This window comes from Macaca fascicularis, chromosome 17, assembly GCF_037993035.2.
Source record: "Macaca fascicularis isolate 582-1 chromosome 17, T2T-MFA8v1.1".
Classification (NCBI taxonomy): domain Eukaryota; kingdom Metazoa; phylum Chordata; class Mammalia; order Primates; family Cercopithecidae; genus Macaca; species Macaca fascicularis.
In genome coordinates this window covers 68,263,162-68,277,540 of record NC_088391.1, presented here as the reverse complement: position 1 = coordinate 68,277,540, position 14,379 = coordinate 68,263,162, and the positions used below count along the sequence as shown (strand labels likewise).

Below are 14,379 nucleotides of genomic sequence, written 5' to 3'. Positions count from 1 at the left end.
TGTTGGAAACAGTACAGGCATGCCTCATTTTATTGTGCTTAGTTTTGTTGCACTTCACAAATAATTGCTCTTTTTACAAATTGAAGGTTTGTGACAACCCTGAGTTGAGTGAGTCTGTTGGCACCATTTTTCTAACAGCATGTGCTCACTTTGTGTCTCTGTGTCACATTTTGGTACTTCTCTAAATATTTCAAACGTCTTTATTATTACATCTGTTATGGTGATCTGTTATCTTTGATGTTACTATTGTAGTTATTTTAGGGTACTATGAAGTGTGCCTATAGAAGACAGAAAACTTAATGGATAAAAGATAAAAAAGCTATTATGAACTGTGTCTTCTTGGTAAAATATTTGTATTTCTTGCTCAACTCCCATAAGTTGAATAGTGTGAAAAAGAGTTTTTTATGTGAATTTTGTTTTTCAGTAAAATATTGATGTCCTTTTTTTTTCTGTGTGAAATCTGATGCACTATTACAAAAAGCACCATAATTCCTTTTTTTTTTTTTTTTTTTAAATGTATAAGATATATTACACTGGCAAATACCAGAGTCTTGGAATCAAACAAGGTGGTCCTTCAGCAGGAAAATGGGTTGAGCTGCCAATTACAAAATCTCCAAAGATAGTACACTTCTCAGTTGGACACGATGGCTCTCACGCCCTTTTAGTTGCAGAAGATGGGAGCATATTCTTTACAGGATCTGCTAGTAAAGGAGAAGATGGAGAATCAAGTAAGTTGAGTGATCAACTATGCATTTAGTAAAAATAAATGCTTTATTTTAGTAAAAATAAATAAAAGTTTATTAACATAAAGTTACCAATTTCAACAACACTAACCTCACCAAGTTAATAGAGGATTTTACACTGGGGACATATTTAATTAATGGCAGTGGGTTACTGTTCATTGAAAAAAAAATGTGCTTGCTAATTTCATTCTAAAGTTCATATTTATGAATTTTTATGCTTTATGGGAACATGGCTATTCATCTGAGAGTATATGCTTATTTTATAGCAGTTAATGTTATTTTAAAAACTTACTTGTTGCAATAGATTATTTTAGGAAACCCAAAACTTTGGAAGGAATGTATACTTCAGAATGAAGGTAAACTTTACGTAATCTTTTGTAATAGTATTGACTGTGGATTATAGTTTTTGTTTTTGTGTTTTTTGAGACAGGGTCTTACTCTGTGACCCAGGCCGGAGTGCAGTAGTGTGATTAGCTCACTGCAGCTTTGACCCCTGGGCTCAAGTGACCCTCTCACCTCAGCCTCATGAGTATGTGGGACTATAGGCACATGCAACCATGCTCAGCTAATTTTTGTATTTTTTGTAGAGATGGAGTTTTGCCATGTTGCCCAGGCTGGTCTCAAACTCCTGCACTCAAGCAATCTGCCAGCCTCCCAAAGTGCTGAGATAACAGTCACGAGCCAGCATGCCTGGACTGTATTACCATTTTTGGTGTTATTTCTCTGTGATGGAATCATTGCTAAGCAATGACAAAGAAAATTATTTTGTTTATGTCTCATATTTCTTATGTTTCTGTGCAGTCTTCCTCAAAGTGTCATTTTTCTCTTGTTATAAATTCTCACGTACTTTATATATTTTAGCACATTGGAGAAGCATCTTATAGGGATTAGGTTGTAAAGCCAATACATAATGTAAAAATAATGTGAAAATAAAAATTATTTGGAAAAACCCTTTAAAGTAGCCATAAAGTGTATTATTATCTCTCAGAATAGTTTTTCCTTCTGGCATTTGGAGGACATTGTCCTTTCTTTGAGGACCAGGTAAAGTAGTTGTAGTGTATGTGTCTGTATATATACGTATGTATGTTTGTGTATACGTGTGTGTGTGTGTGTGTGTGTGTGTGTGTCATGTCGTATGAAAAGTAGAGTATTTTAAGCCCCAGCACAGCAGCAATATATTTTTGTTCTGAAAGACATGCAGGGACTGGGGTTGACTGAAGGAACAATTGGTTTCTTGTTTCCCATATTTTGCCTAGTTCAAGGATTTAGTTTTTGAGAGCAGTGGCTGCTTGAATCACCACATTTAAAATTATTCACTCTCCTTCCATATATATATATATCTCCTTTCCTTATAATAGCTCATTGACAGCTGGGCACGGTGTCTCACACCTGTAATCCCAGCACTTTGGAAGGCCAAGGCGGGTGGATCACGAGGTCAGGAATTCGAGACCAGCCTGACCAACATGGCAAAACCCCATCTCTTCTAAAAATACAAAAATTAGCCAGGTGCGGTTGTGAGTGCCTGTAATCTCAGCTACTCAGGAGGCTGAGGCGGGAGAATCACTTCAACCTGGGAGGTGGAGGTTGCAGTGAGCTGAGATCCTGCCATTGTGCTCCAGCCTGGGCAACAGGAGCAAGACTCCATCTCAAAAAAAAAAAAAAAAAATATATATATATATATATATATATAGACTTGATGTAACTGCTTATTCAATATATATGTTGAATGAATGAGGAACTTCTTTTACTTTACAGGATCTAACAAGAATACATGTGAATAACAACTTGGAAAAAAAGGAGATTTTACATATGTGTTAGTAGAATGGTATTAATAATGCAATAGCTAATTTAGAGATTGGGCCCTCCAGGAGTTTGGTAGAAAACTAATATTACTCACTGAGAATTTGAATGTACTTCAAGGAATGAGGATCTAGCAATTATAGCATAAATATTAATTGACCAGATGAGGCTAGCAGGTTCACTAATTTTAAGTGACATGTTGGGAAGCCCAGGCCTTTGTGAAAATGGACAAATAGAATAGTGTCATAAATGCAAATAATACATGTTTTTTTTTCTTTGAGCTTTATATACAAACCATTATTATTATTATTGGTACATAGAGGTCTTGATTTAATCTAATTTCTTTTTTAAAGCTAAGAGCAGACGGCAATCCAAACCTTATAAACCTAAAAAGATAATTAAGATGGAAGGAAAGATTGTGGTGTATACAGCCTGCAATAATGGAAGTAGTTCTGTTATTTCTAAAGATGGAGAACTCTACATGTTTGGAAAAGATGCCATTTACTCTGATAGTTCAAGTAAGTTAAAAAAAAATTTTATGCAAAGAAGTTTCAGTATTAGTTTTGTATGACAAAGACATATCTAGAAAATTTATGTTTGTAGCATGCTTTCTCTACATTTTTTACATTTCCTTCCAAATGTGAAATATTTCGAAAGAGAAATTCTCTGTCATATCTTGTCATTAGGAGCACTGTCCCTAGTTTCGTGCAGAGCTAATCATAGAGCTTGGCAAGGGAAGCTTCACTGTAGCTGTGACTTCTGGGGAATGCTTTCCCTAGATTCAGGTGCTTATGGGACATGTCCCTGGGACAGTGGCAGTATCCTGGGGAAGTGATTTTCATGACAAAGCTAGTTTATAATTGTTGAAGTATTTTTTCTCCCCCATTAGGGAGTTTGGCTGGGATGATCTGTCTTATTTACTGTTCTATCCCCAGTGCCTAGCACAGTGTCTGCCACGTTGTAGGGTCTCAAGAATTATTTTCTAGTGTCTGGGTGACTGATAAACCAAGTTTAAGAAGTGGATATGAGGGGTGGAACTAGCTAAATCGTTTTATATTTATAAATGCTAATCTCCAAAACTTGTCACATTTGGTTACTAGATTTTCTTTCTAGCAGCTAGAAATGAATATAATGAATGAGGCATCCACTTGGAAGGATTTTATGTGTGATAAGTATGTAAAACCTTTGAGTTTCTTTGGAAAAAAGGAAACTAGAATTAATGAAGTTTATGATTAGAAATTTATGTGATTGTCTCATGCTGGGGAAATTACATCTGTAGAACATTTATAGCCATTAATTATTAAGTCAAGAGGTACCCAGATGATAAGTGAACTGGCTTAATGCTATAATATTTAGATTCTCATTTGGAAGCAGCTATCAGAGTAAATCAGAATTTGGGAGTGGGCTCTTGTACACTTTAAAAATAATATTCAGAATAATTGTTGCTTACTAACATTCACTGGGTAGAGCTGATGGAAACTTGTATATCTCTTCAACATATATTTATTGAGCATGGATGATACATCAGTGATTGACAGACCTGTCAGACCTGGTTACTGCCTTTTTAAGGATCTAAGGACAGTTGGGTATTAGAGGACTTAAATGTTGGGGAAGTGGCATTGAATGGTTATGGACATAGACTCAGATCCTAGCATCAACACTTTTTTTTTGGTGGGGGTGGGGATGGAGTCTTACTCTGTCCCCCAGGCTGGAGTGCAATGATGCAATCTCAGCTCACTGCAACCTCTGCCTCCTGGGTTCCAGCGATTGTCCCACCTCAGCCTCCCAAGTAGCTGAGATTATAGGCACACATCACGACGCCCAGCTAATTTTTTGTATTTTTAGTAGAGATGAGATTTCACTGTGTTGGCCAGGCTGGTCTCGAACTCCTGACCTCAAGTGATCCACCTGCCTCAGCCTCCCAAAGTGCTGGGATTACAGGTGTGAGCCACCGCACCCAGCCCCTGGCACCAACACTTTTAATTGGGTAACAGTTTTCTTAACCTTTAACTGGGTATCGGTTTACTTAACGTTTAAGAGTTTTCTTTTTGTTTTTTTTCTACCTGCAAAAAATAATGATAGCACCTGCTTCATATGGTTGTTATGAAGATTATAGGAGGTAGAGCTTAAGAAATGCTTAGCACATCATGTAAGGTCTCAAAACATGTCAGCTAGTACTGTTAATAATAAATAACTACTGTTTTATATATACATACACATACACTTAACCTTTTTCAAATGCGCTAGATATTAAAAGTGGAAATTTTTGAGGTATAATTAACAAAAAGACCTAAGCTAGTGTAAGGTGAAAGTGAAGGCCACCTCAAGGTGGTGATATCTGAGCTAATAATGTAGAACAGTTTTCCCAAAGCATACTGTGAGATTGATATTATTTGTAATTTAAAACAAATACTTGAAAACGTGTTTTTATTTTAATGTATATTGGAAAAATAGTCAATAATCTATTAATGTTATTACTACTTGATAAGGTTGAAGATGCTACGATCAATTTAGAGTTGATACAAAACATATTAAATAGATAATATGAGTGGCACTTGGACATGACAAGTATAATAAAAATAATATATGGATAAGTGAAGTTTAGAAAATAGTTGTGTATTGGATTATGGAAGAAAGCATTGTAGGTTGAAAAGGATTGAAAAATACTGTTTGGAAAGTCTCACTAGTTTCTACAAAAACAATTTCATGTCAATACACTATGGCAATTATTTTACTTTGTTTTGCTGAGGCAGGTCAAAGCAGGTAAAACAAATTATTTATGGACTCCTTTGTGCTTAGACCAGAAAAGTTTGAGATTTTCTGACCCTTCTGAGTACTGTGGAGAGGGGTTACCATTTGGAGGAAGCATTCAGGAGAAGTAAGCTTGAGAGAAAGCTACAGTAAAGTTATGCCCCAAGTCTGGATGATAACGTTTTAGGATTCATTGAAGCTACATTACAATGTTACAAAGTTAATTCAGTGATACTCTGCCAGACTTTTGGCTACTTATTTCTCATTTTGTTAAGTTATTTTGCCCCAGAAATAAACAGTTCTGTATTGAGGTAGTTCTTTTACTAGGCTCAGAAGGGCCTTTTTATTGTGTTTAGTAAATTTGTTTCTTTCCTTTAGGTTTGGTAACTGATTTGAAGGGCCATTTTGTAACTCAGGTAGCTATGGGCAAAGCTCACACTTGTGTTTTAATGAAGAACGGAGAAGTGTGGACATTTGGTGTAAATAATAAAGGACAGTGTGGACGAGACACTGGTGCCATGAACCAAGGTGGGAAAGGTAGGTGTTGAATTCTTAGATATTACAATTTGTGTTGTCTATTCATTAGTTTTTCAGAACAACATAGTGAAAAGTCTTGTTCTTTTCAAAATGAGTGGCTCTTCTTTTTCTTTTTGTTCCTATTTAAATTTTTAAAAAAATTTTGATGGATAGATAGTAGGTATGTGTATGGGGTACATGAGTTATTTTGATACAATGTATAATAATCACATTAGGGTAAATGGTGTCTCCATCATCTCCAGCATTTGTCCTTTCTTTGTGTTATGAACATTCCAATTGTACTCCCTCAGTTGTTCTAAAGTGTACAACAAATTGTCACTGACTGTAATCACCCTGCTGTGCTATCAAATAGTAGATCTCTTGAATCTAATTATGTTTTTATGCCAACTAACCATCCCATTTCTCACCCACTCTCCCCGACTACCTTTCCCAGCCTCTAGTAACCAGCATTGTACTATCTTCATGAGTTCAATTATTTTAATTTTTAGCTCCCACAAATGAGTGAGAACATGTGAAGTTTGTCTTTTGATGCCTGGCTTCTTTCACTTATCATAGTATCCTCCAGTTACATCTTGTTGCAAATGATAGGATCTCAGTCTTTTTTATGGTTAAGTAGTACTCCATTGTGTTTATGTACCACATTTTCTGTATCCATTCATCTGTTGATGGACACTTAGGTTGCTTCCAAATCTTGGCTATTGTGAATAGTGCTGCAATAAACATAAGAGTGCAGATATCTCCTTGATGTAGTAGTTTCCTTTCTTTTGGGTATATTCATAGCAGTGGGATTGTTGGATCATATGGTAGTTCTAGTTTTAGTTTTTTGGGGAAGCTCCATACTGTTCTCCAGAGTGGCTGTACTAAATTTACATTCTCACCAACAGTGTACCAGTGTTCCCTTTTCTCCACATCCTCTCCAACATTTGTTATTGCCTGTCTTTTGGATAAAAGCCATTTTAACTGGGGTGAGATGATATCTCAGTGTAGTTTTGACTTGCATTTCTCTGATGATCTGTGATGTTGAACACCTTTTCATATACCTGTTTGCCATTCATATGTCTGCTTTTGAAAAATGTCTATTCAGATATTTTTCACTTTTTTTTTAATTGGATTTGAGTGGCTCTTTGACTTTATACTTGTGAATTAGGAAAACCACTGGATTTCTTATTTATTTGATAATATTTACGATAAAATATCACCGGAAAAGCAAATATACTTTAGATTTTTGATTTTTGAGCAAATGAGCTGGCTTACTCAAATCATCTTCTAAATTCTACATAAAATAATGCTTCTTTGACTTAGCATCTTTGATGACTACATTACCCCAGAAAAGTCTTTTCCAAACTTTTTGCTTTTATACCATGTTTGAAATTTTAACCATTTTTGACAGTAGTCTATCTGGCAAATATTATCATCCCATTTAACAGCACATGCTACCTGTAATTTAACCTGTTCTTGACAACTAAGAGTGATCCTTATGAATATCTGACACTTTACCAAGAAAAGACTAAATTGTAGACACATCTTCTTCACAGTATCCTTTGCCCCAACCCTCAGGCCATTGAAGAGAACGAAGGTCGTTATCCTTTGATTGCCCTGTATTTTGTGGTCTTGTTTTGTTGTTGTGGTTTTAAATAGCATGTCTACTTCTTGCCTTCAGTTTTTACATCTAGCTGCTATCATGTTTATACCTTTCACTGCAATTTCTGATTTTCTGTTTTAAATTTTGTATGGACAAGAGAATAAAACAACACATATATATTATTAGAACTAAGCATTGAACTTTAGTTAAAGTACCAATAATTTCGAGGATTAATGCTGTATAAAATAACAGAACCTGGTTTTTCTGTTTTGAGGCTTTGATGTCAGACTCATGTGGATCTCAGGAACCCAACCTTCTTTGTCTTTGCCTTATTTGTGTGTCTGTGTGTGTATTTAAAATGCATCAGTTTAAAAATGAGCAAGTTATTAGAATATATTGGCAAATGAAGAAGGAACAAAAGAAAGAAATGGATTACTTCACAATGGAAATACTTTGATTTGCTAAATTAGTGAACTTGTTTTGGACAATAACTGCTAGGACAAAGGGGAGAATCAGTTTTTTTTTTAAATGTATGTTCAGATTATGTTTTATAAGAAGTCTGAAGTGAAAAACATTGTTTCCTCATTATTCTGAAACTCTTTTGTGAAAATTGAGCATAAATTTACACTTGTGTTCTAGATTCTTCAGTGAAATTTTGTAATAATCAAAGTAAAATTGTTAAAAGATTTTTTTAATAGGAATGATACGTACCTTCTTGGTAAGTAATGAATTAGAAAGCAGATGAGTAAAGTAAGACACATACAATGCATACTGATTGCAGAGTCATAACAGATGCTGGGGAGGATGTGGAGAAAGGGGAATGCTCATACATGGCTAGTGGAAATGTAAATTAGTACAGCAACTAGGGAAAACATAGATTTTTCATTCGTATGAAGGTGACTCAAAAAACTGAAAATAGAACTGCCACATGATCCAGCAACCCCACTTCTGGGTATATGTATCCAAAAGAAAGGAAATCTGTATGTCAGAGAGATGCCAGCATTCTCATGTTTATCACAGCAGTATCTGCAACAGCCAAGATATGGAATCAACTTAAGTGTCCATCAGCAGATGAATGGGTAAAGAAAAATATGATACATACGCAATAGAATATTATTCAGCCCTAAGAAAAGAATGAAATCTTGTTATTTGCAGCGACATGGATGGAACTGGAGGACATGAAGTTAACTGAATAAACCAGGGACAGAGAGACAAATATATGTGGGAACTAAAAAATTGATTTCATGGAGGTAGTAAATAGAATAGTGATTACCAGAGGCTTATAAGGATAGTGAGAGGGGGCGAAGAAGAGGGGTTGGTTAATAGGTACAAAAATACAATCAGAGAGAAGGAATAAGTTCTAATGTTCAGGAGCAGAGTAGGGTGAATGTCGTTAACAACAACATATTGTATATTTCAAAATAGCTAGAAGAGAGTACTTAGACTATCCCAGTTACCCCGACTTGATCCCACTTACCCTGATTTGATCATTAGGCATTGGATGCATGTATGAAAACTCACATGTATGCCATAAATAGGTACAACAGTTATGTATCAATTTTAAAAGAACATAAAGGAATATTTTAAAAGTTTATTTAAACCAGGAAAGTACAGAAAATATTGAAGTATTAAAAAATTGTGTATGTACCATGTCTTGTCATTTTTTTTCAGTTAAAAAAAAAATCACAGATAAGATTCAAGTGCCCCATATTCCCCTTCTAAGGCTTATTATCATATTCCATTTCTCTCCAGAGCTAACCGTGATCATGACTTTGATAAGTATATGTTCAGTCATGTTCTTATATATTTTTACGTGTTCTTTTATATTTTATGTGTAAAATAATATTGCATAATCATATCTCTTTTACACATAAAAATATACTACTGTTTTATGTGTTTTTGTAAGTATTAATCTGTTATTTATATTTTTCTACAAATTGTTTTTTTCCTCATCATTCTGTTAGAAATTTGTCCATGTTGGTTCATATAAATTTAAATGATTTATGTTAACTAATGTGTAATATACCACACAATGAACATGCCATAGTGTATCCATTCTCCTGTTGATGGATGGGCTTATTTCCAATTTTTCATTGTTATAAATTAGTTTAAAACCTGCTTTATACATGTTTCCTGGCAAACGTTTGAGACGTTCTCTGGTGTGATTGCTCTGTTGTGGATTTCAGTTTCATTGGATTTTTCTTGAAAGAGATTGTAGCAGTTTATACTCTGACCGGTAGAGTTGGATTTTCCACATCACGTCAAGTACTTGATATTGACAGACTGATTTTTGTCAATTTGGTGGCTATGAAATGGTATCTTATTGTAATTTTTTGTTATATTGAAGTATAATATGCATGCAGGAAAGTATACATAGTATCTTGATGAATTTTCTCAAATTGATTGTATTCATGTAATCAGCACCCAGATTAAGAAACCACATATTACCAGCACCCCAGAAAGCCCCACTTTATGTTCCTGTCTGCTTCCCAGTTAATTACCATAAATTAGTTTTCTTTTTATACTTCATATAAATGAAATCATGCAGTATGAACTCTTTTGTGTCCAGTTTCTTTTCATTGTTTTATGTTTATGAAGTTCATACATATTGTTACAAGTAGTTATAGATTGTTCATTTTTGTTCTATTAAATTATACATAGATACTACAGTTTTAAAATTCTTTCTAGTATTTGGGTATTTGGATGGTTTCCAGTTTTGGTTATTATGAATAATATTGCTGTGAACATTCTAGTAAATGTCTTTTGGTGAAAGTCTTTAGTCATGTCTTTTGGGTATATACCTAGGAGTAGAATTGCCAGGTCTCTCATTTTTCTTTTATTTTTCATCCCCTTGGTTATTAATACTGAGTTTGAACATCTCTTCAAACTTTATTTTACTTACTTTTAAAAATTGATTTGTAGGAGCTTTTTTTGCGTATTATTTTTATATATCTTTGACTAACCTGTGGTTTAAAGTTTCATTTGGTATACATAATTTCGAAACTTTGATGTCAAAATTTCCAACCTTTTTCTTTTTAAATTTTGATGAATGTAGCCAGGTGGGAGATTTTATTTTCCATATAAATCAGAACCAACTCTATCTGCTTGACATTGTGATTGAGATTCCATTGACTGTAAAGATTAATTTGAGGATAATAGTTCCAGTACTGTTGGAATGATTAAATGAGTAATGCTTATAGAGCTAGTTACAATAGTGCTCAGTACATTTTAGCTATGATTATTAAAAATAGTCACTGAGGCTTCCTTCAGGATCACCTTATTTTAATCCTAGATATAGCTATCTGATGCTTGGTTGTCTAATTTTTCTGCTTGCCCATAGATTAGAAGTGGCAAAACCCCAAAAGGCTACATATGCTATAAGTTTATTTCTTAATTAGATAGACCTGTATTGAGTGATAGCTATATGTTAAGTGGATGTTATAGGTATAGGAGAATAAGGTTGACTAAGAATAAGAGATAGTATGAGCAAGACATAACCTCATAACTTAGATCCTTTAGGAAAGTCAAATATAAAAAATAATTACTAGACTCCCACAGATTTGTTCTCCCATCATATGGTCCTATAGTACAGTGTTCCTTAAAAACCCTATCAGTTGTAGTTTACATTTTTATTTGGTTATTTGATTAATGTCTGTTTTTCTCACTATATTATAAGCTTTATAACAGCTCATTATTAACAGTCTTCAGTTTCTAGAGCAGAGGTCTGCAGAGTATATAACCTGATATCATTTTTTACATAGCCCTCCAAGCTAAAAATTGATTTTACATTGTAAGGATTGTAAAAAATGTGACAAGGATTTGTATGGGCCACAGAGCCTGAATTATTTACTGGCCCTTTATAAAAGGTTTGTTGATTTCTTGCCATGAAGGAATCCCTGGAGTATAGTAGGTGTTCAATTTAGAAAAAAAAAGATGAATGAATTGTAACACCATTTAAAAAAGTTGTAAGCGAGGTATAAACAGGCACTAAGGAGGTAGTGACTGACTGCCTGGAAAAGGTAGCAAGTGCTTTCATAGGGAATGACTTCTGAGCTGAATTTTTGAAGGCTGAAGTTTCTCTGCTAGATAAGATAGGCAGAGGCGTCTTGTAAATGAGGAAGGAAGAGGCAGAGGGAGCAAGAATGAACAAAGGCCCTGAGCATATGGAAGGACACAGAGTATTTGGAGAGCAGAGGGAAAAGAAATGAGATTGGAGAAAATTAGGAGCCATCTTGTGCCTACTGCATCTTGCTGAGTTTTGCTCTTCTGAAGACCTTGGAAAGTCATTGGGGGTTTGTAAATTATGAAGTTGTGGGATCAAATACGTGCTTTGGGAGGATGATTGGTGGCAGTAGGAGGATGATCTAGAGTGGGGGACTCTTGGCGTGGAGCATGGTGGGGAGGCTTTCTTTGGTCTGTTGAATGAAAGTGTTGGTAGTGAGGATGGAAAACAGGAAAAGATTTAAAAGTATGATTGGCAGATGGTAACAGTCAAGAGACATTTGATAATAGCCTTCCTTGCCTTCTTTTGCAGAAATGAAATGGGGAGAGTGTTTATTAGTGATCTGTAAATTAAAATTTATTTTCGTTACTCAAATTTAAGCATTTCTTTGTATAATTGCTTGGATTAGCATGCTGTTATTTTTTAAACTGGGAAATATAGTCATCCATCTTTTATACATGAAAGTAATCTGTATAACAATTATAAATTGATCTGTCAAATAGGGTTTGGAGTTGAAAATATGGCAACAGCAATGGATGAAGACCTGGAAGAAGAACTAGATGAAAAAGATGAGAAGTCTATGATGTGCCCTCCAGGCATGCACAAATGGAAGCTGGAGCAGTGCATGGTTTGCACTGTCTGTGGAGACTGTACAGGTTATGGAGCCAGCTGTGTCAGTAGTGGACGGCCAGACAGAGTCCCTGGAGGGTAAGAGAGAGTGATTCCTACTAAAGAACATGTGCAGAACACATTTCTTTGCAAAATCGTTCCAGAGTATACTCTACTATTAATATTTTTTTCTTAAAGACACCATGGCATCTTCACTTGATCTTAGCCAAAAGGCCAAGAAAGTATAATTCTTAATTGTTTTCTGTTATAATAATTTATATTTTAGTGTCATTTTTAAGGTTGGCTTTCTTTCATTTGATTCATTTAAACCATTATTTAAAAACAGGTCATAAGTTTTTCAAGATTTGGGGCTGTGCCTCTATTTGTATCGTTTTTCTAAGCCTATTTACTGCCAGATATCTATTATTATTTCTTTTTGTTGAACATGAATCTTTTCTAAATAAAATTATCAATATCATATAGAGTACTTGATTAGATATATAATTTTGTTTTAAATTAAATTTACCATTTATAATTTTAGAAATTTTGTATGCTTCTAAAGTTACATCATACCTGTTATATTTATCCTTGTTCTCAATGGACCACATTTTTCAGGGTTCTATATTATTGTAAATTTAAATTTAAAGTTAATATGTAAGTTTGGCAGAAGAATAATGCAGGTTTTCTGCTAAGATGTTAGGAAGAATTTTGAATTTGTTTTATATATTGCTAGTTATAGTCACTGTAACATAATGGGATATTCTTTGTAAGACCAGCTTTCTGATAATTGGCTGATTTGGGGGAGTAGAAAAAGTTTTGTGAAGAGAAGCCCAGAAGGAAGACAGCCATCCCTGCATCTTGACCTTCCTCTTTGGCAACTCGGTAATAGTTGCTTCTTCGCAAATACTGTCTGGATCTAATAGGCGTTTATTTCTGAGTTTATGTTTGGCCTATCATAGTTAGATAGGTCATATATAACAGGCCTTTTCTTTAAGGCTGCTGAGATGTGATTTTTTAAAAACAAATTTTCTTTATATTATTAGTGTAAGCAATAAACAGTCATCTTTATCAAAGGATAATATTTATTCTGTCGTGTTTTATGTTTGGCTCTGTTTTCTGTTTTTAAGCACCTAACTTCTTTATTTTTAAATTTAATTCGGATGCAGATAGATTCTATGATTATTTTTTAACAGTGTTGGAATTGAAATTTATTCTCCTGGATCTCTCCAACACTATTTCCATTAAAATTCAGTGTTAGGTGGGTGTAGTGGCCCATGTCTGTAATCCCAGCACTTTGGGAGGCTGAGGCCAGAAGATCACTTAGGCCAGGACTTTGAAACCAGCCTCGGCAGCATAGCAATACCCCTATCTCAAAAAATATATAATAAAAATAAAATTTAATATCCCTACTCTCTGAACTTGAGCAGCCAGTATATATCATGAACAAAATCTATAAATTCTCTGGTCCCTTTTGAAATTAATTATTCTTCATATTTTTCTTCCAGAGACTTATATAGTTTATAACAATTATTCATAGACTTACATGGACAATACTAACCAAGTATAATAATTGCTTTATTAATGAAGCAAACTGAATATATCAGAATACTAAGGACTATTAAGCTGACTTCAATTATTATAAAATTGTGACTACATATCTTATGATAAAATAAATATGAAATTGACCAGCTTAACCATTTTTAAGTAGACAGTTCTGTGGTATTAAATCCATTCATAATGTGCCACTCTTACCACCATCCATCTCTATAACTCTTCATCTTATAAAACTGAGACTCTGTACCCACTAAACAATTACTACTCATTCTTCCCTCTCCCCTGCCTCTGGCATCCACTATTCTGTTTGCTTTCTTTCCTCTATGATTGACTACTCTAGGTACCTCTCGTATAAAGAGAATCATAGAGTATTTGTCTTTTGGAACTGGCTTATTTCACTTAGCATAATATCCTCAGGGTTCATCCAGGTTGTCACATATATCAGAACATCCTTGCTTTTTGAGGCTGAATGATGTTCTATGGTACATATATACCACGTTTTGCTTATCCATTCACGCACTGCTGAACACTTGGGTTGCTTCCACATTGTAGCTATTGTGAATAATGCTGCTGTGAAGATG

General features: G+C 34.5%; 1 protein-coding gene and 1 pseudogene across 34 annotated transcripts in view; one reads left to right on the top strand and one right to left on the bottom strand.

Moving 5' to 3' along the window:
- Positions 1-14,379, top strand: part of MYCBP2 (MYC binding protein 2) — a 286,627-nt gene that overhangs the window by 67,353 nt on the left and 204,895 nt on the right. For all 34 annotated transcript variants that reach the window (XM_074021188.1, XM_045377006.2, XM_074021199.1 and 31 more), the window contains exons 12-15: positions 524-728; positions 2,897-3,061; positions 5,673-5,831; positions 12,139-12,343. In XM_074021188.1, coding sequence (XP_073877289.1) covers positions 524-728; positions 2,897-3,061; positions 5,673-5,831; positions 12,139-12,343 — 734 coding nt within the window. The remainder of the gene's footprint in view (positions 1-523; positions 729-2,896; positions 3,062-5,672; positions 5,832-12,138; positions 12,344-14,379) is intronic.
- On the bottom strand, positions 12,359-12,490 carry LOC123569927 (U2 spliceosomal RNA; annotated as a pseudogene).